Here is a 27,933-nt window from a genome sequence, read left to right as displayed (position 1 = left end):
ACAGAAAATGTGCCCAAAATTTGTAAAAAAACATGGGCAGGCGCGGCACTGTAGCAGAGATTAAATTCGGGCCGTTGGATCGCGCGAAAGCAGATCCAACGGATGGTGCTAAATCGGCGATCGGCGGATTAGCGGTCCCAAACTGAAATACCTCCGATGAGCGATGAAGCCTGCGGACCCGATCTGCTTCCAAAACTGTTTCTTATAGCTTTTCAGCTCCGGATCTGGAGTGTATAGTACCAACCCCTTCGGACCCGAAACCCATTAAACTCCACTCTATAACACTTCGGCTTCGGAATATCGGAGCTTTCCCACTTCGCTGTACAAAGGGTTCCTATCGGACCCGAAACTTTTATATGCTGCACTTTATAACTTTTCGACTCTGCCAATCGGAGCTACTATGGGGCCGCGACACAAAGTGAACCGTTGATGTGATGGCCCAAATGGGCGGCCGTGATTAACTCGGCGTTTCGCTATCGGTGGGGACATGGGGTTTATACATATGCGATCACCGAAATGGGCGATCACCGAAATGATCAGAGCCGTTAAATGAGTGGGGGTGATGGAGGGCTGAGATTTGGTCATTGTTTCATTGTCGGGGAAACCCGAGGGGAGGGGCTTTTATATATATAATTCGATGCGATGCGATATTTTTGAAAATGCGGGTTTTAACGTTATAACTTAAGTTTAAATGATAAAACAACAAAAAAGGATTTGCGATAGAAAGACTATATGTGGGATATATGGATATATGAGGCAGGAAGGCTCCCGATCCTTGGTAATTTTTTGGAGCTGTTTTGGTAGGAATACATGTGCACGATCATTGTCTTCATGCTGCTGCACAGGTCAACTATTGCGCAGTTGAAATTATATTTTCAACACTCCCCTTTAATTTCAACTGTTGGGCATTCAATCATACCCAAACATTTCCTCAAAAATTCAAAGATTTTCTGATCCAATGGCTTTGTCAGAATGTCTGCTCCCTGTTCTTGAGTCCTGCAATGTTGTAAAATGATTTCTCCATTGCTTACCAATTCTCTGATATAGTGGAACCTAGTGTCAATGTCTTTCGTTCGTTTATGAAACACAAAATTCTTGGACAGTGCAATAGCTGAGCTATTGTCTTAAAAAATCAATGTTGCTTTTGCCTTCTCTCTCCTCAACATTCTTCTCATCCAGATTGCTTGACACGCTGCTGCTGTAGCTGCCACATACTCTGCTTCTGCTGTAGACAACGCCACAATTGGCTGTTTCTTGGAAGCCCATGAAATGGCTCCTGAACCCATGTGAAAAATATAACCGGATGTGCTTTTACGATCATCTCCACTTGCAGCCCAATCACTATCAGTATATCCAACTAAATCTGAACATTCTGAAATAGTATACAAAATTCCAAACATTTTAGTACCTTTAACATACCTCAGAATTCTTTTTGCTGCCTGCCAATGTGCCTCTTTTGGCCTCTCCATAAATCTAGAAATTAAACTAACAGCAAACATTATGTCAGGCCTAGTTGCAGTTAAATACATAAGGCTACCAACTATGCTCTTATACAAGCTAGGATCAAAATCCTTGCTGCTGTCCTCTTTGCTGAGTTTTAATCCCATTACTGTGGGAGTGATTGCTGCCTTGCACTCTTGCATATTAAATCTGTCCAACACTTCATTTACATATCTTGCTTGAGAGATAAAAATTCCATTTTCATTTTGATCTACTTCTATTCCTAAGAAGTATCTCAGCAAACCCATGTCAGTTCTCAAATTCTTCTTTCATGACTAATTTGAAATTTTCAATGAGGTAGTCATCATTACCTGTAAAAATCACATCATCAACATACAAGACTACAATTAAAATCTTACCATCATTTTCTTTGATGTAGACGGTGGGTTCTCCTTCACATTTGTCAAATTCATTTTCCAGTAGATAGGAATCTATCCTACTGTACCATGCTCTTGGAGCTTGCTTCAACCCATAAAGAGCTTTCTTCAATATGAAAACTTTGTGTTCTTGGCCTTTCTTCTCATAGCCTAGAGGCTGTTCAATATAAACTTCTTCTTTTAACACTCCATTTAGGAATGTCGACTTCACATCCATCCGGTAAACTTTCCATTTGTTTTGTGTTGCTATGGACAACACTGCTCTCACAATTTCCATTCTTGCAACTGGTGCAAAAGTCTGCTCATAATCTCTTCCATACTGCTGCTTGTATCCCTTGACAACCAGCCTTGCTTTGTGTCTTTCAATTTTGCCTTCAGCATTGCACTTGGTCTTATAGACCCATTTAACTCCAATAACTTCTTTACCTTTTGGTAGCTCAACCAAATCCCATGTCTTGTTTCTTTCTATGGCATTCATCTCCTCATCCATAGATTCTATCCATTTCTTATCTTTAATTGCATCTTCGAAATGAATAGGATCATCAACATGAAATACAAGGCAAATAAGGAATTCATTCCTTCATCATAAATATCACTTAGATTTCTAAACTTCTTACCTCTTTCATTTGGTGTGCACGTGCTTGAAGATGCACTTGTATTTCCTTCTTGTGGCGTGCTTGGAGAAGAACTCTCATTTCTCCTCAAAGGTGTTCCTAGTTGTTCTTGTGTTGGCGCTGCTGTTTGGGGATGTATTTCAGTGATCTCCTCATCATCTTCATCATGAGACAAACAGTTTTTAACATTAACTGTTTTCTCTATGCTTCCATCCCAAGCTTCCTCCTCAATGAATTGAACATCTCTGCTCACAAAGAACTTCTTGGTAGATGGGAAATACAACCTGTAAGCTTTGGATTCCTCATTGTATCCAATGAAAATACATTTCTCCCCTTTGCTTTCCAACTTCTTCCTTAGCTAATCAGGAATGTGTGCATAGGCCACACATCCAAAAACTTTCATGTCGGTGACTCCTTGCTTTCTCCCATTCCATGCTTCTTCAGGCACTTTGTTCATCACAACTTTTGTAGGACACCTATTCAAAATATATACTGCACAGTTTACAGCTTCAGCCCAATAATCATTTGGAAAATGCTTTGCTTTCAACATGCTCCTTGCCATATCCATGATGGTCCTGTTCTTCCTTTCAGCAACTCCATTTTGCTGCGGGGTATACCTGGCTGTAAATTGCTTATGGATTCCATTATCTTTGCAAAACCGTAGGAATTCTTTGGAGATATACTCACCTCCTCTGTCTGTTCTCAAAACTTTGATGCACAACCCACTCTGATTTTCCACAAGTGCTTTGAAATTTCGGAAATTTTCAAACACTTCACTTTTATCCTTCAAGAAATAAACCCACGTTTTTCTTGTAAAATCATCAATAAATGTTAGAAAATATTGGCTTCCTGCTAAAGATGAATTTTGCATCAGTCCACATAAATCTAAGTGGAAAATCTCTAAGGGTGCCTTTGCCCTTATGCTTTTCCCTGATGGAAAACTTTCTCTGTGTTGTTTCCCCAAGATACAACCTTCACAAAGGCTATCCGGTTTCTCTATCAATGGTAATCCTCTTACCATTCCTTTTCTACTCAACAAGTTAAGACCTCCAAAGTTGAGATGTCCAAATCTCAAGTGCCACAACCAATTTTCATCCTTTGGATGGCTTTGGAAAGCCTTTTGGGTGACTGCTGCAATTGCCTCTTTGTTTTTCAAATCTGCCCTTATTCTGAGAGGGAACATTTTGTTCTTTGTCATCTTCACTTCAGCAATGCATCGCTTGCTGGGTGCTATATCCATGATGGTGCATACATCATTCTCAAAGAAAACATTGTAACCTTTTTCAACAAGCTGTCCAATACTTAAGAGGTTACATCTCATTCCAGGAACATAATAGACATCTGCTATGGTTTTTTTCACCTTTCTTTGTAAATATTTTAACTTCTCCTTTTCCCATAATAGAAATTTTACTATTTGTCCCAAGTGTGACTTGTGACTTCACACTTTGATCTAAAGCGGAAAACAAGGCTATGTTTCCTGTCATATGGTTACTACCACAGGAATCTAGAAACCATATATCTTCACTGTTTGTTTCAGCCATGTTACCAGCTAACAACACATTATCTTGGCTGATATTTTCTCTAGTAATATTTGCACTAGATCTATTACTCATATCATGATGCTTCTTCCTACATTCACTGGCATAGTGCCCATATTTTTTACAATAATAACATTGGACATTGGATTTTTCATACCTTTGTCCTTGAGCATGATGTTGTCCTATTTGTTGGCTACTGCCTTGGCTTTGGTTCTGGTTTGGATTGCTGCCTCTTCCTTGAGCATTTGCTAGACTGTTCCTTCCACCTCTGTTGTGGCTTCTGCCTCTCCCTCTCTTGTTTCCTCTGCCTTGACCTCTTCCTCTTCCAAAGGACATCTGGGTCTTGAAGGCTTGCTCTAGAGATGAGTTTTCATTTCTACTCAACCTCTGCTCATGAGTGATCAGTGATGCATGAAGTTCATCAACTGAAACGTTTGAGAGATCCTTTGTCTCTTCTATGGTGGTGACAATCACATGGAACCTTGAGCTGTTAGGATATTCCGACACATAGGATATAGTTAAGTTCAACTTGGTCTAGTGTAGAGTTAGGTATAGAGTTAGATAAAGTGTGTTTCTTTACCGTTGTACATTTTGTAACTTACAATCCGACGGTCACGATATGTAGTGATCCGACGGTTCATTCTCTCCTCGGTATTACCGACACTTGATCCGTGGCTTGACACCCGATTGGTCCATGAGTTCTATTTAAAGCGCATGGAGGGTCATTGTTCGGGTAATCCGTGCATGAGAGAAGCTTATGTAAATTTTCATTCTTTGATTAATAAATTGCCTGTAGTACCCACGTTGGGACAGGCCGTGGACTGTTTCCCTCTTTGAGGGTTTTAACCATGTCAAAAATACTGGTGTATTGATCTGTGATCTGGTTGTGAGCGGTGTCCTTTTGGTATTCTTTTTGAGGAACTTACCCTGTAAATTCCTACATGGTATCAGAGCTATTTGAGGGCTGCGTCCGTTGGTGATCCAAATCTGAAGCCGGTAGAACTGCATGCGGCTGTCGTTTCCTAGATCTGCTGTTTCTGATTGCTTTCGGGCCGAGAGGACTGCTCTGTTGTGTTCGGAGCATCTGTTCCAGTGAGGAACCCCTTTCGTTTCACATGAAAAGGTTTTCGGTAGCCCTAGCTGCGTCATTTTTCAGATCGGGAGGTATACAGTGTTTTTTGCAGTTTACTGTTATTTTCTCTCTGCTTATTTCGGTTTCGGTTTATTCAGTTTTTTTTTAAACCGGATCTATACCTTTCATTTTTGCGTATGCTCTTTGCCCTGCGACTCTGTGCGATTTGGGCAAATCAGAAACATAAAGGAAGGATTTTTCGCATGCGTATGCTCTTTTCCCTGCACCTTAGTGTGATCTCGGAAAATCAGAAACATTGAGAAAAATATTTAGTTTTTGGCTAAAGCTAACTTCGAGCCGCAAGGTTTGTTTTTCTTTGCATATTCGTGTTGGGTTTTGTGTTTTGTGTTTTGTAGGGAAAAAGAGATTTCTCAAGGCAAGCACGCAAACCAAGGCCCCCCCCCCCCCCTCTCTCTCTCTCTCTCTGTCAAATTTTTTGTATAGATCAATTGGTTCAAAGATATTTTAAGAGAGTAGAGGTCTTGGGTTCAAGTCTCCATTTTGTGGGGGCGGATTTTTTCATTCCCGCACATTCGTGCACTTTGCCGGCAACGACAACAATTTTTTTTTCAAAAAGCCATAACTTCTTCATCCGGAAGCCTTTTTCAGAGCCGTTTTTTTTAAAACCGCCTATTTTTTTGAGATCTATCCATTGGAACACTTACTTTCAGCATCTTCAGCTTCAGTTTTTTAAAAAAATGGAAAGTCCATGCCAAGTCATTCTTGATAGCACTAACTACTTCCAATGGGTAGCCTACATGGAAGATTTACTTAGAAGTAAAGGTCTCTTCAGAATAGCCACAGACCAAGAGAAGAAACCAAAAGATGAAGACAAGGCTGCAAAATGGGAAAATAGACAAGATCAAGCACGTGGTTTGATAGGGATGTCTATTTCTCCTGATCTTAGATTCCACATTGCAGAACTTGAGACTCCTCATGAAGCATTAGAAAAACTCGCTAAAGTTTTTGGGATTAAAAATGAAATTAGAGCCCATCAACTTGAAAATGAGTTGCTTACTTTGGATCCTAATAATTTTTCTTGCATTGAAGATTTCTTGTCCAAATTCAAGACCCTTAGGTATCTCTTGGAAGGTGTTAAAGTTAAGAAAGAAGATGGTAACCTTATTTATTCCATCCTTACTAAGTTGGGACCAGCCTACTCTGTATTTGTTTCCACTTTCCATTCTACAAGGGAAGCTTTCATTTGTCAAGGAAAAGACTACAAGGCCCCTTCCTTTGACTCCTTTTGTGATTCCTTAATAAGAGAACAAGAAAAACTCTTACACCTTGGTCTTCTTAATCTTGGAAACTCTTCCACGAAAGCGTTAGCCACCCAGCAGCAACCAAATTCAAAGAATCCTAAGAAGTCATATCCTCAAAAGAATGGTCCTAAACCAACTCAGCCTTAAAATGAAAGATCATTTCAGCAAAATGATAAGACCAATAAAAACAAATGGAAGAAGACTGATAGACATTGTAACTTTTGTAATCGAGATGGCCACTTAGAATCTAAATGCTTTAAGAAGATGGAAGCCTTGGAAGCCGCAATGAAGAAACATAACATCCATGTGGAGCCTACTTCAACTTCAACTTCCGGAATGGCACTTTCTGCATGTCGTTGTCAATCATCTCAGTCTGGTTATGCATTAAATGTATCTTCTTCTTCTTCTCATTCTCATGAGTGGCTCATTGATTCTGGAGCCTCTTATCACATGGCCAAAAACCAAGCCATGTTTTCTTCTTTAAATGATTGTAACACGAAAAATATATATGTTGGTGATGATAGATCTCTTAATGTTGTAGGGACTGGAACTGTTCATCTAGACAATGGTCAGTTTAATGATGTATTATGTGTTCCAACCTTGTCCTGCAACCTTCTATCTGTCTATCAGATAACTCATTCAGGTGAAGGTAAAATTGTTGAATTTTCACCTCATGATGTTGTAATCAAGGATCTAAAAGATCCTAAACAGATTCTAGCTACTGGTCTTGCTGATGATTCCACAAGGTTGTATAAGTTTCACAACTTTGGGTCATCAAATCTTCCCTCAGTATTTGTTGCTCATAATGATGAAGTGAGCAAACTTTGGCATGAGCTATTTGGTCACTTAAACTATCGCTCCCTTCAGCATCTATGTAAAGAAAATATGGTGACAGGTCTTCCTATGGTATCTTGCAGAGATGGTGTTTGTTCCGGATGTGTACTCGGAAAACATCATCGGGACAGTTTTGACAAACGTGCCTCTTGGCACGCCTCAGCCCCTTTACAGCTTGTGCACAGTGATTTATGTGGTCCTCTTCCTGTTGCTTCATTCTCTGGCTGCAAGTACTTTTTAACTTTCATTGATGATTTCTCCAGATGCACTTGGGTATACTTCTTAAAACTCAAGAGCGAAGTATTTAACACATTTTTGGCCTTCAAAGCCTTTGTTGAAAAACAATCTGGACATCAAATTCTTAAGCTAAGAACTGATAATGGTGGAGAATATGTTAAAAACACATTCATCAACTTTTGCACCGAAAATGGAATTCAAATGCAACATACTGTTCCATACACTCCACAACAAAATGGTGTAGCTGAAAGGAAAAATCGCACCTTAAAGGAAATGGCTAATTGTATGCTGCAATCTAAAGGACTCAGTCTTAGTTTTTGGGCCGAAGCAATTAATTATGCAAATTATATAATCAATCGCACTCCTACTAAGGTTCTAGAGAATATCACTCCAGAAGAAGAGTGGACTTCCATTAAACCAGATGTAAGTCACTTTCGTGTGTTTGGAAGTGAAGCATGGGCCCATATTCCAGATGAAAAGCATAAAGCTTTAGAACCTAAGAGTGAGAAATGTACTTTTGTTGGATATTCTGAAGATGTAAAAGGTTATAGACTTATTCCATTTAAGTCCAAAAATGTTATCATTAGAAGAGATGTAAAATTTGATGAAAATAAATCGGCCTGCGAGCCTAGTCTGGCGGATGTGCCACCTCTTCCTATCTCTTCTACTTTTGAAAACATTTCTTCTTCAGATGATGAAAGCGAGGATGATAATCCTCCCCCACCTTCTCAGGATCCTCAACTTCCAAGATGGGTCCGTGCTACTCGGGATGCAGCAGGTGATCTTGCTAGTGATCCTACAGATCAACAACGTACACGTTCTCAGTTTGAAAGAGCCTCTTCTTTACTGGCTCAAGCTCCAGTAAATCATGATCCTGACACTTTTGCAGAAGCTTCAGGCCATCCACATTGGGAAGCAGCTATGAATGAAGAATATCATTCATTGATGACAAATGATACATGGGATCTTGTTCCTCTACCAAAGGGACGCAAACTTGTTAGATGTAAATGGGTTTACAGAACCAAGTATGGACCAGATGGGAAAGTTGATAAACATAAAGCTCGTCTCGTTGCTAAGGGCTTTTCACAGGTTGAAGGCATTGACTACACTGAAACCTTCTCCCCTGTTGCCAAAATGAACTCTATCCGCCTTGTTCTTTCCCTTGCTGCCTCTTTAAAATGGGAAGTCCATCAGATGGATGTTAAATCTGCCTTCTTGCATGGGGACTTGTAGGAAGAAATCTATATGGAACAACCCATTGGCTTCATATAAACAGACTCCAGCCTTGTTTGTCGACTTAAGAAATCCCTTTATGGCCTCAAGCAAGCTCCTCGGGCTTGGTATGCCAAAATGGATAGCTTTCTTTTAGAATCTGGCTTTTCTAGGTGTCATTCTGACAATACTGTCTACACCAAGAAAGTGGGCAACTCTCTTATCATCCTTGTTCTTTATGTTGATGATCTTATTCTTACTGGTAGTGATCCCAACCTTATAAACCATGTGAAGTCTATCCTTAAAAAGAAATTTGAAATGACAGACTTAGGACACTTACACTATTTTCTCGGTCTTCAAGTCTTGCAATCCAAGGAGAGTATTTTCCTTTCCCAGTCCAAGTATGCTTGTGATATTCTTCGTCATTTTCACATGGAAGACTGTAAGACAGCCCCTTCTCCCTTTCAGTCTGGAGTCAAACTTTCAGTCTCTTGTACTTCTCCTGAAGTTGACGCTACCTTATACCGTCAACTTGTAGGAAAACTCTTGTATTTAACCCATACTCGTCCTGATCTTTCCTTTGCTGTTGGCCTTGTTGCTCGTTTTATGCAAAACCCCCGTGAAAGTCATTGGAAAGTAGCTAAAAGAATACTTCGTTATGTTCGAGGTACAGTACAGTTTGGGATTCATTACAGTGCCAAAGAAGCTCCTCTGTTAGTTGGTTTCACTGATTCTGATTGGGCTGGTGACCCTGATGATCGGAAGTCTACTGCCGGTTATGTCTTCACTCTTGGTTCAAGACCTATTACATGGGCTTGTAAGAAACAGGCTGCCATTTCTCTTTCGTCAGCAGAAGTAGAGTATCGTGGTGTCGTGGAAGCTAGTAAGGAAGCCTTGTGGCTTCGTCAGATCCTATCAGAGTTTGGCTTTGAGCAGTAGCATCCAACCACACTTTGGTGTGATAATCAAAGTGCCATTCAGCTATGCAAAGATCCAGTCCAGCATCAGCCCAGCAAACACATTGAACGACACATGCACTTCATCAGAAAGCTCATTCATGACCATGTTCTTGAAGTACAATATTGTCCAACAGATGATCAGGTTGCAGACATCTTCACAAAGGCTCTCACAGAGGCGAAGTTCACTAAACTTCGATATATGCTTGGAGTTCAGGAAGTTGTCACTAAGGGGGGATAGGCTCTAGTGCCTCCTTCCTTCTCCTATTGTGTCATATTTGTAAATCCTTCAATCCTATCCCAAGTTGTTCTTAAGGGGGGATGTTAGGATATTCCGACACATAGGATATAGTTAAGTTCAACTTGGTCTAGTGTAGAGTTAGGTATAGAGTTAGGTAAAGTGTGTTTCTTTACCGTTGTACATTTTGTAACTTACAATCCGATGGTCACGATATGTAGTGATCCGACGGTTCATTCTCTCCTTGGTATTACCGACACTTGATCCGTGGCTTGACACCTGATTGGTCCATGAGTTCTATTTAAAGCGCATGGAGGGTCATTGTTCGGGTAATCCGTGCATGAGAGAAGCTTATGTAAATTTTCATTCTTTGATTAATAAATTGCCTGTAGTACCCACGTTGGGACAGGCCGTGGACTGTTTCCCTCTTTGAGGGTTTTAACCACGTCAAAAATACTGGTGTATTGATCTGTGATCTGGTTGTGAGCGGTGTCCTTTTGGTATTCTTTCTGAGGAACTTACCCTGTAAATTCCTACAGTAGGCACCTCAATAGTTTCTCCATAATCCTCCTTTCTTCAAGTATCTCTCCATGAGATCTTATTTGTGTGACCAGGCCAATTACTTGAGTGAAGAATGAGTCAATATTGTATGACTCCTTCATGCACAGGTTCTCAAAATCTTTCCTCAGCAACTGCAGTTTAGCTGTCTTCACTTTCTCCATGCCTTGATAGGTTGTCTTGAGAGTTTGCCATGCTTCTTTGGATGTCTTAGCTGTTGCTAACCTTGGAAACACGCTTCCATGCACTGCCTGATACAAGAAGAAGAGGGATTTTGAGTCCTTCTTCTTGTAGCTATTTAACAGATCCTTCTCTCCCTGAGTTAGATTATTAAACTCATTTTCATCTGCTGGTTCTTTAAAACCATCTTCAACTATTTCCCATAAGTCTTGGGAAGCAAACAAGGCTTTCATTGTTATTGCCCAATAGTCATAATTTTTGCTATCAAATAGTGGGAGCTGCATACCCATGCTATTGCTGGTACTGGTGCCAACCATTCTTGCACTTTCAACTTGGATTTTTTTGCTGAGTCTTCACGCTGCTAGAGAAGCTGCTTCAGCAAGAAACCTTCCTTCAGCTTCTTTGATGCCTTCAAAGAGCCTATACTAGCTCTGATACCACTGTTGGGGATTTTTCTATTAAAATCCCAAAAACAACATAAACAGTACACAGAGACAATGCTCTGTTTTGCTCTCTAGGATCTCAGCACAGGGAAGCTTTTTTAAAAAATATTTCTGAGAACAGAGTATTACACACATAAAAAGGATTTGTATTCATTAAAATAAAACCCTGATACAAAAATTCATCCTCTTTCACTCAGAGGTATTCACCAAAAAGAAAACACGATGCTACTCTATTCATTCAATTCCAATTACATTCTACGCTGCTGCGTATTGCTAACATTCATTCACTTGCGCTCCTGTGCTTCTACACTGTCTCCCACTCTCTCAATAGACAACAACACAAAAACTAAAAATACGTACAAAATCTGAATGATTTTATGAATAAAAAATGGAGTCCCATGCTGTGAACTGCTTGAGGCTATCCTTCTTTGAGCAGGTGGCGTGAAATATGGGTGAAACCCATGACCATTGAATGCTCTGAACTGTTCGGCGGTGTCCTGCTTCCTTCTCGGCCATACTTGTGAATTGAATGCAGTCGCCTACTGTTGTACTGCTGCATGTTTGCTTTAACCATCCTGCCCTCTTTGCCACATTTTTAAACATCAACAGTTAATGCATGCATAACTCCTCTATCGGGTCGCAATCGCCTATGTCCTTCTGTTTTTTTTTTTCATTTCATTATACACAGAAAATGCGCCCAAAATTCATAAAAAAACATGGGCGGGCGCGGCACTGTAGCAGAGATTAAATTCGGGCCGTTGGATCGCGCGAAGGCAGGTCCAACCGATGGCGCTAAATCGGCGATCCGCGGATCAGCGGTCCCAAACTGAAATACCTACGATGAGCGATGAAGCCTGCAGACCCGATCTGCTTCCAAAGCTGTTTCTTATAGCTTTTCAGCTCCGGATTTGGAGTGTACAGTACTAACCCCTTCGGACCCGAAACCCATTAAACTCCACTCTATAACACTTCGGCTTCGGAATATCAGAGCTTTCCCACTTCGCTGTACAAAGGGTTCCTATCGGACCCGAAACTTTTATATGCTGCACTTTATAACTTTTCGACTCCGCCAATCGGAGCTACTATGGGGCCGCGACACAAAGTGAACCATTGATGTGATGGCCCGAATGGGCGGCCGCGATTAACTCGGCATTTCGCTATCGGCGGGGACATGGGGTTTATACATATGTGATCGCTGAAATGATCAGAGCCGTTAGATGAGCGGGGGTGATGGAGGGCTGAGATTTGGTCGTTGTTTCGTTGTCGGGGAAACCTGAGGGGTGGGGCTTTTATATATATAATGCGATGCGATGCGATATTTTTGAAAATGCGGGTTTTAACGTTATAACTTAAGTTTAAACGATAAAACAACAAAAAAGGATTTGCGATAGAAAGACTATATGCGGGATATATGGATATATGAGGCAGGAAGGCTCCCGATCCTTGGTAATTTTCTGGAGCTGTTTTGGTAGGAATACATGCGCACGGTCATTATCTTCATGCCGCTGCAGAGGTCAACTGTTGTGCAGTTGAAATTATATTTTCAACAATATTTCAGTGTTATGACCCAAGATGCGGCTGAATTGTGTGTTCTGTGAATTGTTTCTCTATTTCTTTACCGCATGAATATATACATACCCTCATGTTATTATTTTTTCCTAGAAGTAATCATATCTGAAACTATTATCAATTCGGAGCTCATTTTCAAGTACGATATTTTGAGAGAAGCTACTTCTAACTTTGACATATAGAACAAGCTTGGACAAGGAGGTTTTGGATGTGTCTTTAAAGTGAGCATCTAACATCAACTTAACAATTTATTCCATGAAGTATGCAATGAGAAATCATATGTTATAAAATTAGTTCGACTAACGATGCAGTAAATTAACAGGGGGTTCTACCGAACGGCCGAGAGGTTGCAGTTAAGCGACTGAATCTAGGTTCACAGCAAGGCGAAACTGAGTTTCTGAATGAAACAAATCTCATCAGTTGTGTTCAGCATAGGAATCTAGTGAAATTGGTTGGTTGCTCCATTGAAAGCTCAGAAAGACTACTTGTTTACGAATACCTCCCAGCCGGCAGTCTTGACAAGCTCTTATTTGGTCTCTTCTCGTCCTTGAATGATTAACGCTGTTGATGTTGGGCCTATTTTATTGGAGTTTACTTCTAAGTTCTATAGCTAGTTAATGATTTTACTATAACTGGATCATTGTTTGCAGATACAACAAAACGTCATTTACTTGACTTGAAAGGGAGGTATAAGATCATTGTTGGAACAACGCGTGGGTTGGCATATCTCCATGAGGAATCTGAGATTCGGATCATTCACAGAGATATTAAGGCAAGCAATATTTTGCTGGATCATAAACATAGACCCAAAATAGCAGATTTTGGCTTAGCTAGACTCTTTGCGGAGGATCAGAGCCACGTTAGCACTAAAGTTGCAGGGACTATGTAAGAGTTCTCTGTACCGTTCTGTCTCTCGAGGTCTATAACATCATTTAATAAATTACAATGTAACACGAACAAATTACGATTAATACATCCGAATACGGATCATATCATTTTGAGACGGTTAAAATTATATCGAGATTTGCCTACATATGTTTATTGTGCAGAGGCTACATGGCCCCGGAGTACGCTTTACGTGGACAGCTGACCGAGAAAGAAGATGTATTTAGCTTTGGAGTGCTTGTTCTTGAGATTATAAGCGGAAGAAAGAATCAGAGTTCTGCTAAAGATGACTTTGTCATGGAAAGGGTATGGTTCATGTGGATCCCATATTTTTCTAAATCTCTTTGCAGTATTATAATCCCCTATTAACTAAAGTTGTTTTTGTTGATGTTGGCCAATCATCAGACATGGAAATTGTATCAAGCAGATATGGATTTAGAAGTTATGGATCCTACATTAGAGGGCAGTTATTCGCGGGAGGAAGGGATTCGAGTGATTAAAATTGGTCTTTTGTGTGTGCAAGCAGCTGCAGTGTTGCGGCCTTCAATGTCGCGGGTGGTGTGGATGCTGACAAATGATGGAGAACATTTTCTCTCGCCCACAAAGCCAGCTTTTGTAGATGTGGAGAGTGTGGCCGCCCCTCCCCTGACACGTCCCAATGTCCATTCTGCTGCTGCTGCTCCTTCATCTAGCATTCTGGAGCCCAGGTGAATATGAGCTAGTGCTCCAGGGTTTCTCCATTTCCGTATATTGTTGGCCAGCATTATGGTCTCCCTCTATTACAACAAACACTCCGGAACAATCTTCACTTAGGCAATTAGGGATTATGGATGCCAGAATTGAAATTTTTAGTAACCTCATTCTCCCCCATTCCAGTAGGACTGAAAACTGCAGAATGTGTATCAAATGAATTCAGAGCTTTAAGAAAAAACACGAAGCATCTAAACGATCTCGTGGGACATCCAGAACCAAATGTCCTTTGTTTTTCTAAAGAATTTTGGTTACAAAATCTAATTGGGATTGGCATTATGTTAAACTTGTGAGTTTTACAATGGTTATTTTTGTAAAAATAGCTCTATCATTTAATTTCGAAAAAAATATCAAATCTTTTAAATATAGGTCTCAAGTTTTATGACTGAGATAGTTGAAGGTTTTATTTGTATTTAAGATTGATAAATATATAAAAAAAAACTATTACAATAAAAATATTAAAAAAAAACAAAAATGTTAAAGCATATTCTTTTAAAAATTAATCTTAGCCATTAATTAAAAAAAAAATCTGCCACTGTAAATTAAAATAAATAACCTTGAAAAAAATATCAAACAATACAAATTATCAATCTTTAAATTAAATTAAACTTCAAAATTTAACTATTATTATTATTTTAAATAATATTTTAAAAAAATATAAAAATCCATAAATATAAATCTAAGTCTAACTTCCCATATCAAATATCAAATATCGAACTTGTAAATTGGATAAATCTCTCCACAAATGTGTTTCATACTTGTAATTAGTACATTTAAATATGTACTATCCATGTAATTAGTAATTTAGTAAATTTAAATATGTAATTTATTATATTTACTATTGAGTAGCTAAAAATATAAGACTAAAGGAGATGTGGAAGTATAAGACATAGGGAGATCTAAGTACCCATATAGAATATCAAACATTGCAAAACATTAGTCTTATTTTTCACGGTGTAAATACTATCGAGCAGGTGAAAATATAAGACTAACGGAGATGTGAAAATATAAGACATAGGGAGATCTAACTACCCATAAAGAATATAAAATATTGCAAATCATCCATCTTATTTTGAAAGTGTAAATTGGATAATTTTTTTACAAGTTTTAAACATAATATTTTTAAATACATATTATTCACACTACTATATACATGGTTTCAAAACAATATTTTAAATATTTTTTTAGTAAATTGTTTTAATTTGAGACCAAAAAAATTTGTAAATTGTTTTAAATATTGTCTTTGAGTTAGTGTCTCAAATTATTGTCTTAATTTTTTTTTATATAAAGACAAATATAGAACACAAGTATTATTGTCTTTTAAGAGACAATTCATTTTGGTCTCTCAAAAGACTATAGCTACAATTAAAGACGTATTGTCTTTATAGAGACAAATCCCAGTTATTCTCTCTATAGAGACACTATGTCTTTAATCTCAGTTATTGTCTCTCTAGAGACAATAGCTTTCAAAACAAAATATGGAATGCAATTTTTTTTCTTTCTTTAGTGATTAATTCATGTTAGGGCATGATGGAATCGAACCACCAACCTCCTTCTTGCAAGGCAAGTGCTCTTCCATTGAGTTAACACCCTTAAAGAAATGTGTTATCTTCATCAAAAGAGATAAAATCAATGAGCCAAAATGTGCCATCATATCAGTGAAGAAAAACTATGTTATCTGTTTCTCACAAAATATTTTGCATGAAGAAAAAATTCCTCCCAAGTGATCATAGCATGTGTCATGTAATAACTAGTTTCTCACAAAATCTTTTGCATCTAGAATAAATTCCTCCTAAGTGTTCAAAGAATCTGTCATGTAATAATTGACTGCAATACTTAAATTAAAAGTTGTACAAGATTACAAGGAAAAGAGGAAAACATAGACCTTGCATGAATGTAGCCAAGAAACAAGGGGTTAATGTAATCATAAATGGTGGGATCCCCAACCGATATGTAAAAACAAATTTCAATGTGAGAAATTTCATTCATACTATATTTTTCTAATGATACCAAAAAATATTAACAAGAAACACAACGAGAATAAGGAACATATGAAAAGACAAGGCTCAAGGATTTTAAGTGATAAGAAATGGGCTCCCATGTACAAATGTGGTGTCAACATGGTAACAGAGACAAAATGAAACAAGAAATGGGTCTCGTGGACAAGCTGTTAGTAACAGTCATTTTGCTACACCACTATTGAGAATCACTAATCAGAAGTAATTGAATTGAAAATTTTAACTAATTACAAGAAACACAAATTTAGTTTAGGGGTACGTGGTCAACAAAAGAAGAAATAGGACCCCTTGTGAGGCCTTTTGTAACACAACATTTTGTTACACCAATATTAAGATTCAAAAACTTTATATAATTGTTGTAGCGGCTATAACCACCCTCCAAAATTTTACCTTAGCTTCGTTTTGGAGCCTCCCTACCAACCTTTCACAACAGCATGTCTTGCTTCGTCAAGTACACAAGATTCAGTGATTTTCTTGTAGCTATACAGCCTGTCCATCAGAGTTTGTTGTACTCCCCTCACAGGTTGTTCTCCCGGACATGGCCTAGTAGCGGGCTGAGCACCTCCCTAAAATATTTGTGCAATTCTATATGGGAGCCTCCTGAGCTCCAGAATTGGGTGATTCTACGAGTCAAGCTTCATCCAGAAACTTACCCAATTCTTCCCAACAAGGCTGCTCAGCCCAGGAATTGCGCAATTCTGGGTAGCAGTCAGCTGTTCTTCTAAAAAAATGCACAAATATCCTGGGGAGCCAGCCCAGCTCCCTCCCAATAATGCGCATTTTTTCCTCCCAACTGAGAAAACTGTTGCATGTGCAGTTGAGTTGACCGGTCCCGTTCGGGACCGAGCAAAGCTGAATTACATGCATGGGATGCTTCTCCCAAGGCAGCATGCAAAGGCATGTTTCAGGGATCTATTTTTAGTAGTTGGAGGTTACATGCAAAGATTATTTCAGAAACCTCCCACCAAGTGTCGCTTCCCCTAGATTTGTGGAATGCACGTCGCAACCTCGATTTTATCGAATCTCATGAACCGGACACTGCAAAGCTCATTCCTCACATCGAACTTGTAGCTCTGACATCCCAAATTGCATCTAGGAGTCGTCAGAACATTCAAGTTAACTTTTTGGGGGTAAGCCCGCCTTGCATGTCTTATGTTGCATTTCTCACGCTTTTTGTGTTTCGCTTCGTATGAAGGTTGTTTGCTTAATTTCAATGAGTGCTTTCTATCATTTTGATGGATACTAGCTTGTACTAGCACCGTTTCAATTTTCGTTAACATCTCACTGTTGTCGCATGCATGAAACTATTTTTCACGAATGGTCGCCGATTCGGCGACTCGCCTCACCCACATGCATGTTGCTCCATTTTTTGAATCTTTCATTCATTGTTTTCTTGCATGATCATTCACTTATGCTTACACTCAGTATCACCATGCATTCACATTCACTTTCACTTTCAATTGCCCGTCGTCGTGTCTGGGAAGCCTTGGCCCAGACTTTGCCTCCCCAAGACATCATTACGCAATCCTAAGAGCGAAGGCTCTGTCTTCCACTTAGGAAATGCACATTTCTTCCCAGTGATTATCCTTTAGTCTTGCATTGCGCAATTCTGAGGGACCGTGACGGCTGACCCATAAAATTTCATAATTCAGTCTCTGAGCCTGTAACCATTGCCAGGTGAGATTGCGCATTGCGCAATTCCCACAGTCAGTAGCCAGTTTGGACTGTGCATTGCGCAGTCCCAGCAGTCAGTCAACCTCCTAATAGGCGAGACTGTGCCTCGTGAAAGCTTGGCAATAGGTCTCCCAACCTCCCACGAAAATTGTGCAACCTTCATGATTAGTCACATAGGTATGTTGCAAGTCAGTTCTCAAGTTCATTTTGGTTTTCGACTTACATATTGCTTTCCATTAGTGTTTCCATGTCTCTAGGTATTGCAAGTGTTCATCTACCTCTCAATAGTTCAGGTACAATAGTTTCCAAGGGAGTAGAGTCGAAGACACTGTTCAGAGCACGCTTGGGGATGCAGTTGATCAAGTGTCTATGGACTTGCCTACCCATGATGACATCAAGTTGTTCATAGACATGGACATCAAGATACGATGACAAAAGCATCACAACAAGCAACATCATGAACAACAGCTGAAGGCAGCATACCAGATACAATGAATGCAAGAGGAAGGTTGTTGACAACACAGAGCGGAACGAAGTTGCAAGCTCAAGTAGATCCACTAGTGATGAAAGCAACTTTGGAGACTTGGGCTATGAGGTGACAATGCGACATGAAGATTGTGCAAAGACAGAGAATGGAACAATGAAGGAGTTCCATGTGTTGAAGCAACAACCCAAGGAAGAACATGAGCTGCATAGACAAGTGAATGAGTTGCAAAAGAAATAGGTACAGTAGGGGGCGCAACATGCACTCACGGATGAAACTGTGGCCGTACAAGTTATAGATCCATCCCAACAGCTAGCATGGAGCGGACAAGGTGAGAAGTGATGTTGATTGCATTCAAGGGAATGAAACATAATGCATGTCATTGTGCACACACATGTGATCCCACCCATTCAGCACACTCACTAAGGTGAAGATAAGAAGCAAGTCTGACTGGAGCTGAACATGTAGTTGACAGTTGATGTGCATGACCACCAGCACACACTGGATGATCATCACATACATTATGAATCAGTGTGTTTTCGGTTCGGCTACACCCAAGAAGAACATGCTCATGCTAGCAGATGAGTTGGATGGAGGAGCCATATCGATGCATCATATGCAATGGAGGCAAGAGTTCGCTTCATCAAGATGTCACCGTTGAGCTCATGCACACCATCACGGATGACCAAGCTTGGCATCAGGTCATCATCTTCACCATCACAAGAATGTCAAAGAGTTGGTCTCGCCACAATAAACCGATTGTCAATGATGTATTTCTTGGCTTAATGAGCACATATGCATTATAATATAACATCTTGTCAAGTGGAAGTTCAAGTGTTGATGGTTGGATGTAACAATCATAGAGTAGATGAAGAGTCATGAGGGTAGATGAACTATCACAAAGGGGAATGTCAAGGGTCACGTCACCCTTTGCTATAAATAGAACCTCATAACTCATTATAAAGGCTTTTGGTTAGGCAAGTTTTTGATGAGACTATCTTGGAGAGAGCTTGGATAGTATTGTAACGAGCCTTGGCTTCTCCACTGCGCAAAGCTAGTATATCTCTTTGGAGGAGCAGATGGTTGTGGCTGTAATGTTCCGCTATCGAAACTAGTGGTTGGACATGGATGTATTGTATGACTAAAACTTACACTTCTTAATATAACAGAGCCAACATGTTTCATGCATATGTTGTATTATATTCTATGTTATTTGGTTTACTCTAAATTATATATGCATATGTTTGCTTACACATGCATGTATGGACTATTCTATATAAGTATGTATGAATCTTTCTGAAATGTGCTGTTGGTTTAGCCATCACTTTGGATTGCTTGTTAACTTTCTTTCCAACTTATGATGCATCTTCGTTCGTGTATTCCCTTCCAAGCTATGTGCTATTACAGGTTTTCAAGGGGCGCACTCACCTCACTCTCAGTGTGTTAGAACCTCTCATGCACCTCCCTTGACTTACTGTAGTTGTCACACCCTTTCTACCAATAGAGACATCTTACTTGCCTATGTGTTAAATTGCAGTCAAGGTGATATTGCATGACCCACTGCTGGGACTCCTACACCAAACACTCTGAGGTCTAGTTGGGACTTCCTACCGAGGAGATCCCCTTACATGTTGGTGGGTCCACCACCATCAAAATTCTTGCGCTAGAAGGAGGGAAAGATGAAAAGCCGAGTCCTCACATCTGTTTTGAATATCTACATATCTATCATGACTAACTACCGAATTTCTCTTCTGGAGTGTATTTCTTATGGAAACGATTTCATCATCTTGGAAAAATCTCTTAGATAACTTGTCTAATAAAACATTTGATGGTGGAGGCCACGTAGCCTTGGTTAGGCATGTGGTCAGCATTGTAGGCTCATGCCAAAGACATGGATTCTTTGAAGAATACATGAGATGCATGTTGTTCTTCTACATGCTTCGAGGGCACCCAATGCACTGGTGTGCCACGTTGCCCAAAAAATATATTCTTTCTCTTGCTCATCTGGTTGCAGAGATAGACCGTGCTTTCAATAACTTTAACTCTAAAGCACTAAACAAAAAAATTCTGGAATTATGAAAAGCACCCGATGAATTCGTTGAGCAATTTCACACATGCGTTTGTAATCTTGCATACTGATTCCCCGAAGAAGATATTGATTGGGAATTTCTCAATGGAAGATTTGAGTATCTTCTTCACATATCCAAACCTTGCTCAGTACACTTCGGTGATGGAGCTGCACAATCACAGGAAAGCACAGTTTCTGTCACAAGTGACTGTCCGCCTTCACCTCATCAAACAACCCCAACACCATGGAGTGATGTGGGGCATCATGCACACATCTCTTTTGAACTGTCACATCCTCCCACCCCACCTACTCTTGATATCTGCGCAGATTTGGCTTGTAAGCCTATTAGTTGTCACATGTATTGATTCCCTCAACCTCCATCCCTGCGCTCTATTGATCTTCCGAATTGTACTATCTTGTTTTCTCCCATTCTAGACTCATTACCTGCTATGAACGAAGATTAAGTTGTCGATGGAGTTGGTGTTATGCAGCCAACCTACGCCATCATTCATGATGAGTGTGTGCGAGAATCTAAAGAAGCACTTGCAGTGAAGAATGACTCCCTTCCAGCCGTGCCTCATCCGATTTTTCTTGACATGCCTTGTGATTCTGCCACTACTGGTTTCCCCTGTGAAAACAAATTTCCAGGTATTTCTACTTCCGATCATTCACAGGACACATCGGATGTCATTTTGTCATTACATTGTGGAGAGTACACATATTCCTCTGAAAATTAATCCAATCTGCCATCTGTCATTTATGAAAACACATAGGGTGAACATATTTTCTTCTCATCTACCCTTCTGCCTAATTCATCAAATCATGAGGATGCCGACAAACAACTTGAATTTTCTGATCTTGGTTGTCATGATCTCTCTACTTCTTCATCTGATCATGATGTTGATTCAATCATTGTTAATATGTCTAAGACATTGGTCTCCGATGATCTATTTGTCGACGAAGTAAAAACCCCACAAACTGTCGAGGCACTTTAGCACTTCAGCCCGAGCTGATGGTTATGTCAGGCCCTCGCTATTCTGTGGTTGGTTTCACCTCCGGTCAGGAAATTGTTGAAACACTCAAGGCTCCTCGTCACTCTCTGCTTTGCATTGAAGATGAACCAAACACTCAGATTTCACTTCCTCCACTTGAACTACACGATCCTATCGCTCAAGAGTTGGAGGAATCTTACAAAACAAGCACACATGCACAACATAAGTGGTCTAGCTTTCTCACATTTGCTTACATGTCACTATCAAGAGAATGCATACACTCAACCTCTGCACGCAGTGCAGCATAACACCATCGCAATTCCATAAAGTGCATGTCATGTGCTTTCACTCATTTCTGTTATGTCGATGCTTTTAAACTCAGAGTGTGTTTGTATTCACTATTACATCTTCCTTGTTTGGTTGTTTGCACAATTGTCTTGTTCACGAACCGTGCCTTCACCAACATGGGTCAACCAATGCGATGGTGGCTACATTGGAAGTATCACTTCACGTGAGATGACCCATGCATCATTACCTTAGGAGTATGAGTAGTGTTTGCTTTCAGTCTATTTGCTTGCATGCTTGTTTGCCTACTTGCTTTGTTTGTTTGTTTGTCTTCTTTCTTGTTTGCTTACTTGGTTTTATTTTAATTTTCTTCTACGACTCTTGAAACAAGTTGGGTAAAGTACGAGAGGACTTTTACAACTATCAATAATTGGTTATCTATCATCCTGCCTCTGTATGAAGAACTTGTTACTTTTAGTCCATGATAGGTTGATGGAAATATGTATTGTTCGAAGTGAACCTTGGTGAAAACAGAATGTTTGTGCGCTAACTAGTGTCACCTACTCTAATCAGTTGTTTTTGGGTTAACCCTTGTCAGCTATGTCAAGTAGAGTGAGGTGAGGGGGAAAACCTTAACAGGCACGTTAGAGGTATAATAAATTACTTCTCTGCGGGAACAACCTCTTCTACTCTCAATAAGTCAGGATCCCTCTTCTTCCTTTGAAATGAATAAGTGTTATGCATAGTTGAAAATATGAAAAAGCAAAAATTGAAAAAGTGAAAAAAGTCTGTAGAAAATGAAAAATGAATAAGGTGAAAGAAGAGAAAGGCTTCCTATGCAGAGAGGTGATGCAAGTAACTTTGTTGCGGTACTGACCAGGCTCACTGGCAAAGGAGCCATGCTTGTGTTCCTATGTGATTATGTTGGGGTACTGTCTAGGCCTTCTGGCAGCGGAGCAACACCAGAGATGAAACTCAGACTTTGACGACTATAATGCTTGTGCACCAATATACCCCTCAACCCCAATCTAAACAATTGTGTTTCCTTGGCTTGGAATGTGTGTCAATCAACCAAGATCTTGGTAGATGCTACATCTTACAATCAAGCTAGTGTGGAAACCAAGTGGAGCTAAGAACTGAATATTCCAGAGGTGTTAGACATGTTTTTCAAGAACAAGGTCCATTTAGAGTGCTGGAGTTCTACCAATGTGTTGCCAAGTGTTGTAGCAACTACAACCACCCTCAAAATTTTTTTCCTTAACTTTGTTTTGGAACCTCCCTACCAACCTTTTACAGTAGCATGTCTTGCTTCATCAAGTACACAAGCTTCAATTATTTTCTCGTAGATATATAGCCTGTCCATCAGAGTTTGTTGCACTCCCATCACATGTTGTTCTCCCAGACTTGGTCTAGTAGTAGGCTGAGCAGTTCCCTCAAAAATTTATGCAATTTTGGAGGGAAACCAGTCTTCCCTCTAGAAATTGTGCAATTTTGTCTGGTAGCTTACTGGGCTCTGGAATTGTGCAATTATTCTAGTCAAGGTTCATCCAGAAAATTGTGCAATTCTTCCCAGTAGGGCTACTCAACCCAAGAATTGTGTAATTCCTGGTAGCAGTTAGCTGCTCTACTAAAAAGTTATGCAAATATCCTATGCAGCCAACCCATCTCCCTCCCAGAAATGCACATTTTTTCCTCCCAGTTGAGCGGATTGTTGCATGTGCAGTTGAGTTGACTGGTCCCCTTCAGGACAGAGCAAAGTTGACTTTCATGCATGGGCTGCTTCTCCCAAGGTAGCATGCAAATGCATCCCTTGTTTCGGGGATCTATTTTTAGCAGTTGGAGGTTACATGCAAGGATATTTCAGAAACCTCCCACCAAGTGTCAGTTTCCTTAGATATGTGGCATGTGCGTCGCAACCTCGATTTAACAAAACTCATGAACCGGATGTTGTAGCGATCATTCCTAACATCGACCTTGTAGCTATGACATCCCACATTGCATCTAGGAGTCGTCGACACATTCGGCTTAGTTGTTTTGGGGTAAGCCCGCCTTCCATGTCTTATGTTGCATTTTTGGCGCTTTTTCTGTTTCACTTTGTATAAAGGTTTTCTGCTTGATTTTAGTGAGTGCTTGCTATTTTTCTGATGTATACTAGCTTTCACTAGCACCATTTCAGTTTTCATTAACATCTCACTGTTGTCGCATGCATGACACTGTTTTTCACGAACAGTTGCCAATTCGGTGACCTGCCTCACCCACATGCATGTTGTTCAATTTTATGAATCTTTCATTCACTGTTTTCATGCATGATCATTCACTTATTCTTACACTCAGTATCACCATGCATTCACATTCACTCTCGCTTTCAGTTGCCTATCGGCAGGTCTGGGCAGCCTTGGCCCAGACTTTGCCTCCCCAAGACAAAATTGTGCAATCCTAAGAGTGAAGGCTCTGTTTACCTCTTATTAAATTTAAATTTCTACCCAGTGACTATCCTGCAGTCTTGCATTACGTAATTTTGAGGGATAGTGACTCCTAACCTAGAAAATAGTGCAATGCACTCTTTGAGCCTGCAACCATTTCTAGTTGAGATTGTGCATTGCGCAATTCCAACAATCAGCTGCTAGACTAGACTATGCATTGTGCAATTCCAGCAGTTAGTCAGCCTTCCATCAGCCCAAACTGTGCCTTGCGTAGTCTTCGCAATAAGTCTCCCAACCTCCTGACGGAGATTTCACAACCTTCATGATCAGTCACACAGGTATGTTGCAAGTTAGTTCTCAAGTTCATTTTGGTTTTTGAATAATAGATTGCTTACAATGATTGTTTCCATGTCTCAAGGCATTACAAGTGTTCATCTACCTCTCTATAGTATAAGTACAATGGTTTCCAAGAGAGCAGAGTTGAAGAAACTGTTCAGAGCACGCTTGGGGATGCAGTCGATCAAGTGTCTATGCACTTGCCTACCCATGAAGACATCAAGTTGTTCATAAACAAGAACATCAAGATATGACAGAAGCAGCATCATAGCGAGCAACATCATGAACAATAGCGGAAGGCAACATATCGGATGCAATGAATGCAAGAGGAAGGTTGTTGACAATAGATAGGCGGAATGAAGTTGCAAGCTCAAGCAGATCCACTTGTGATGAAAGCAACTTTGGAGACTCGAGCTATGAGGTGACAACTCGACATGAAGATCACGTGAAGATAGAGAATGGAACAAAGAAGGAGTTGCATGTGATGAAGGAGAAACTCAAGGAAGAACATGAGCTGCACAGACAAGCGAATGAGTTGCAGTAGGAACAGGTACAGCAAGGGGTGCAACATGCACTCACAGATGAAACTATGCCCGTACAAGTTATAGATCCATCCTAGCCGATGGCACGAAGAAGACAAGGTGAGTAGTGTTGTAAAAAACACGCAAAGGAATATAGCAGCATGCATGTCATTGTGTGCATGCATGTGATCCCACCCATTTAGCACACAGTCTCACCAAGGCGAAGACAAGAAGAAATTACGACTGGAGAGGAGCATGTAATTGACAGTTGATGCGCATGAGCACCAGCACACACTGGATGATCATCACTGACACTATGCATTAATGCCTTGTCAGTTCAGATGCACCTAAGAAGACCATGCGCATGCTAGCAGACGAGTTGGACAGAGGAGCCATACCGATGCATCAGATGTAAGGGAGGCAAGAGTTCGCTTCAGCAAGATGTCATTGTTGGGCGCATGCACACCATCACGGATGACCAAGCTTGGCATCAACTTAGCACCTTCACCATCAAAAGCATGTCAAAGAGTTGGTCTCACCACAACGGATCGAGTGTCAATGATGTCTTGCTTATCTTTCTTAAGCCATTTTGTCTCACATGAGCACATGTGCATTGTAATGTAATGTATTGTCAAGTGGAAGTTCAAGTGTCTATGGTTGGATGTAACAGTCACTGAGTAGATGAAGAGTCATGAGGGTAGATGAACTGTCACAAAGGGGAATGTCAAGGGTCAACCCACCCTTTGCTGTAAATAGAACCTCATAACTTATTGTAAAGTCTTTTGGTCAAACAAGCTTTTGATAAGACTATCTTGGAGAGAGCTTGGATAGAATTGTATGAGCCTTAACTTCTCCATTGCGTAGAGCTACTATATCTCTTTGGACGAGCAAGCAGTTGTGGGTGTAACATTCTGCTATCGGAACTAGTGGTTGGACATGGATGTATCGTATGACTAGAACTTACACTTCTTAATATAACAGAGCTAGCATGTTTCATGCATGTGTTGTATTATATTCTATGCTATCTAGTTTACTCTAAATGATATATGTATTTGTTTGCTTATGCATGCATGTATGGACTATTCTGTATAAGTATGTATGAATATTTCTTAAATGTGTTGTTGTTTTAACCATCACTTTGGATTGCTCACTAACTTGCTTTCCATATTATGATGCATCTTCGCTCATGTGTTCCCTTCCAAGCCACGTACTATTATAGGTTTCCAAGGGGTGCACGCACCTCACCCTCAGTATGTTAGAAACTCTCGTGCACATTCCTTGACTTACTGTAGCTACCACACCCTTGCTACCAATAGAGACATCTTACTTGCCTCTGTGTGAAATCGCAGTCAGTTCGATATTGCACGACCCACTATTGGGACTCCTACATCAAATGGTCTAAGGTCTAGTTGGGAATTCTTACCGAGGAGATCCCCTTACATGTTGGTGGGTCTAGCACTGTCAGCAATAATTAAATTTAAAAAATAACAACAAAAGCACCTGCAAAAAATGAAATTTAGTTTTAGAAAACTCGGCTAGGAAACAAACATAGGAAAAATGTCCAAATGAATTCTAATTAGTGAAAATATGAAAATTGAGACCTGGAGGCCCCCCTCTCTCGCTTACGTTCTCCTCTACTTTATCTAGTGTATTGGGCTAATTGGGAAGATTGTAGATCCTTGATGAAAAGCATAAACTTGGAGATTCTAGATTCCCATCTTCCACCATGGATCTTCATATTCCCATATTCCACCCTGGTCTTTCTCTTATAATTTCATCGAGACATCTTATATTATTATATAGAAGAGTTCCTAAGTTTTTTTATTTGTTTTTTCCAGCAGTGAAAGCAATGTTTCTAAATTTTCCAGAGAGAAAAATTACCATTTTTTCTGCTTATAAATTAGACATTTTGTAAGTCTGGAATTTGAGTTCCATTGCAAGCTTGAACTAGTATGATTTTTTTATTCTTATTGAATAAAAAAAAAGTATCATTCAGACAAAGGAAAAAATTGTACATGGTACTAATGATCATATCATCTAGTGGGCTAAATTTCACAACATTTATTTGTCAATCCAATTTAGATAATCTTATCATATAGCTTGTAGAATAAATTTTTGTTTAAGGCAGAAATTTGTCCATAGTAATGGGCATAAGCAGACCAACAATGTAGACAATCCTCTTCAAATAATCTAGGTAGTAGACAACTGCGAGGGCATCAACCCATAGGTATTTTTTCTCTGAAATTCAAATACAAAGATACTTGTTACACTAAAAATGTAAACACAGAAACACATACAATAAAATATGAAGCTTAATGGGAAAAAGTTCAGAGAAGGGAAGTAAAACTGTAGCAAAATTTGATTAACATCAATTTATGGGTTGTTGTTAGCAAACTTTCAAACATGGGAACTAAAACTGCAACTACATTTGATTAGCATCAATTTATGGGTTGTAAGAAAACTTTCATACATATAAGTAAAACCGCAAAAACATTTTATTAGCATCAAAGTATTGGTTGTTGTAAGAATTACACAAAATAGAACCCACTGAACATGAATTAATTGAATGGAGTCTGAACATTAAGAGATGGCAGAGAAAAATAAATTATTGAGGGTCAGAATTTAGATACTTGATTTATTGTCTAGATCTATCTAGAAACTCAAAATAAAATCTCTGAAGACTTAACAAACTATTTGGATCAAGACTCACAATGTGAAGTTTATTTTAAATAAGTGAATTTCTACATTTAAAATGAGCAAAGAAGAAATGATGTCCAACAATGTTAATACATAAGGCATTAATAAAACTACTAGAAGTGCATACAAAGGTAGATAAAAATGATGCCT

General features: G+C 39.7%; 1 protein-coding gene across 1 annotated transcript; it reads left to right on the top strand.

Moving 5' to 3' along the window:
* The first annotated feature begins 32 nt into the window (after window positions 1–32).
* On the top strand, window positions 33–14,246 carry LOC149240119 (cysteine-rich receptor-like protein kinase 42). Its single transcript, XM_089370055.1, has 5 exons — window positions 33–134; window positions 12,973–13,183; window positions 13,301–13,535; window positions 13,700–13,841; window positions 13,941–14,246. Exons 1-5 carry the CDS (start codon window positions 33–35, stop codon window positions 14,244–14,246), a joined length of 996 nt encoding a protein of 331 aa, XP_089226181.1.
* The last annotated feature ends 13,687 nt before the right edge of the window (window positions 14,247–27,933 follow it).

This window comes from Pinus tabuliformis, chromosome 8 (genome assembly GCF_031772625.1).
Source record: "Pinus tabuliformis cultivar Carrire ecotype Pingquan chromosome 8, CPIR1, whole genome shotgun sequence".
Classification (NCBI taxonomy): domain Eukaryota; kingdom Viridiplantae; phylum Streptophyta; class Pinopsida; order Pinales; family Pinaceae; genus Pinus; species Pinus tabuliformis.
The sequence above is the reverse complement of the archived record's forward strand: the minus strand, read 5'-3'. Positions and strand labels throughout refer to the sequence as shown.

Excerpts from the sequence above, each read along its gene's own strand:
- LOC149240119 (XM_089370055.1), top strand. The coding sequence starts at position 33 with ATGGGCAGGCGCGGCACTGTAGCAGAGATTAAATTCGGGCCGTTGGAT. Across the intron at positions 135-12,972 it reads CGGCGATCGGCGGATTAGCG|GGGGTTCTACCGAACGGCCG; the intron begins GTCCCAAACTGA and ends GTAAATTAACAG. Across the intron at positions 13,184-13,300 it reads TCTTGACAAGCTCTTATTTG|ATACAACAAAACGTCATTTA; the intron begins GTCTCTTCTCGT and ends CATTGTTTGCAG.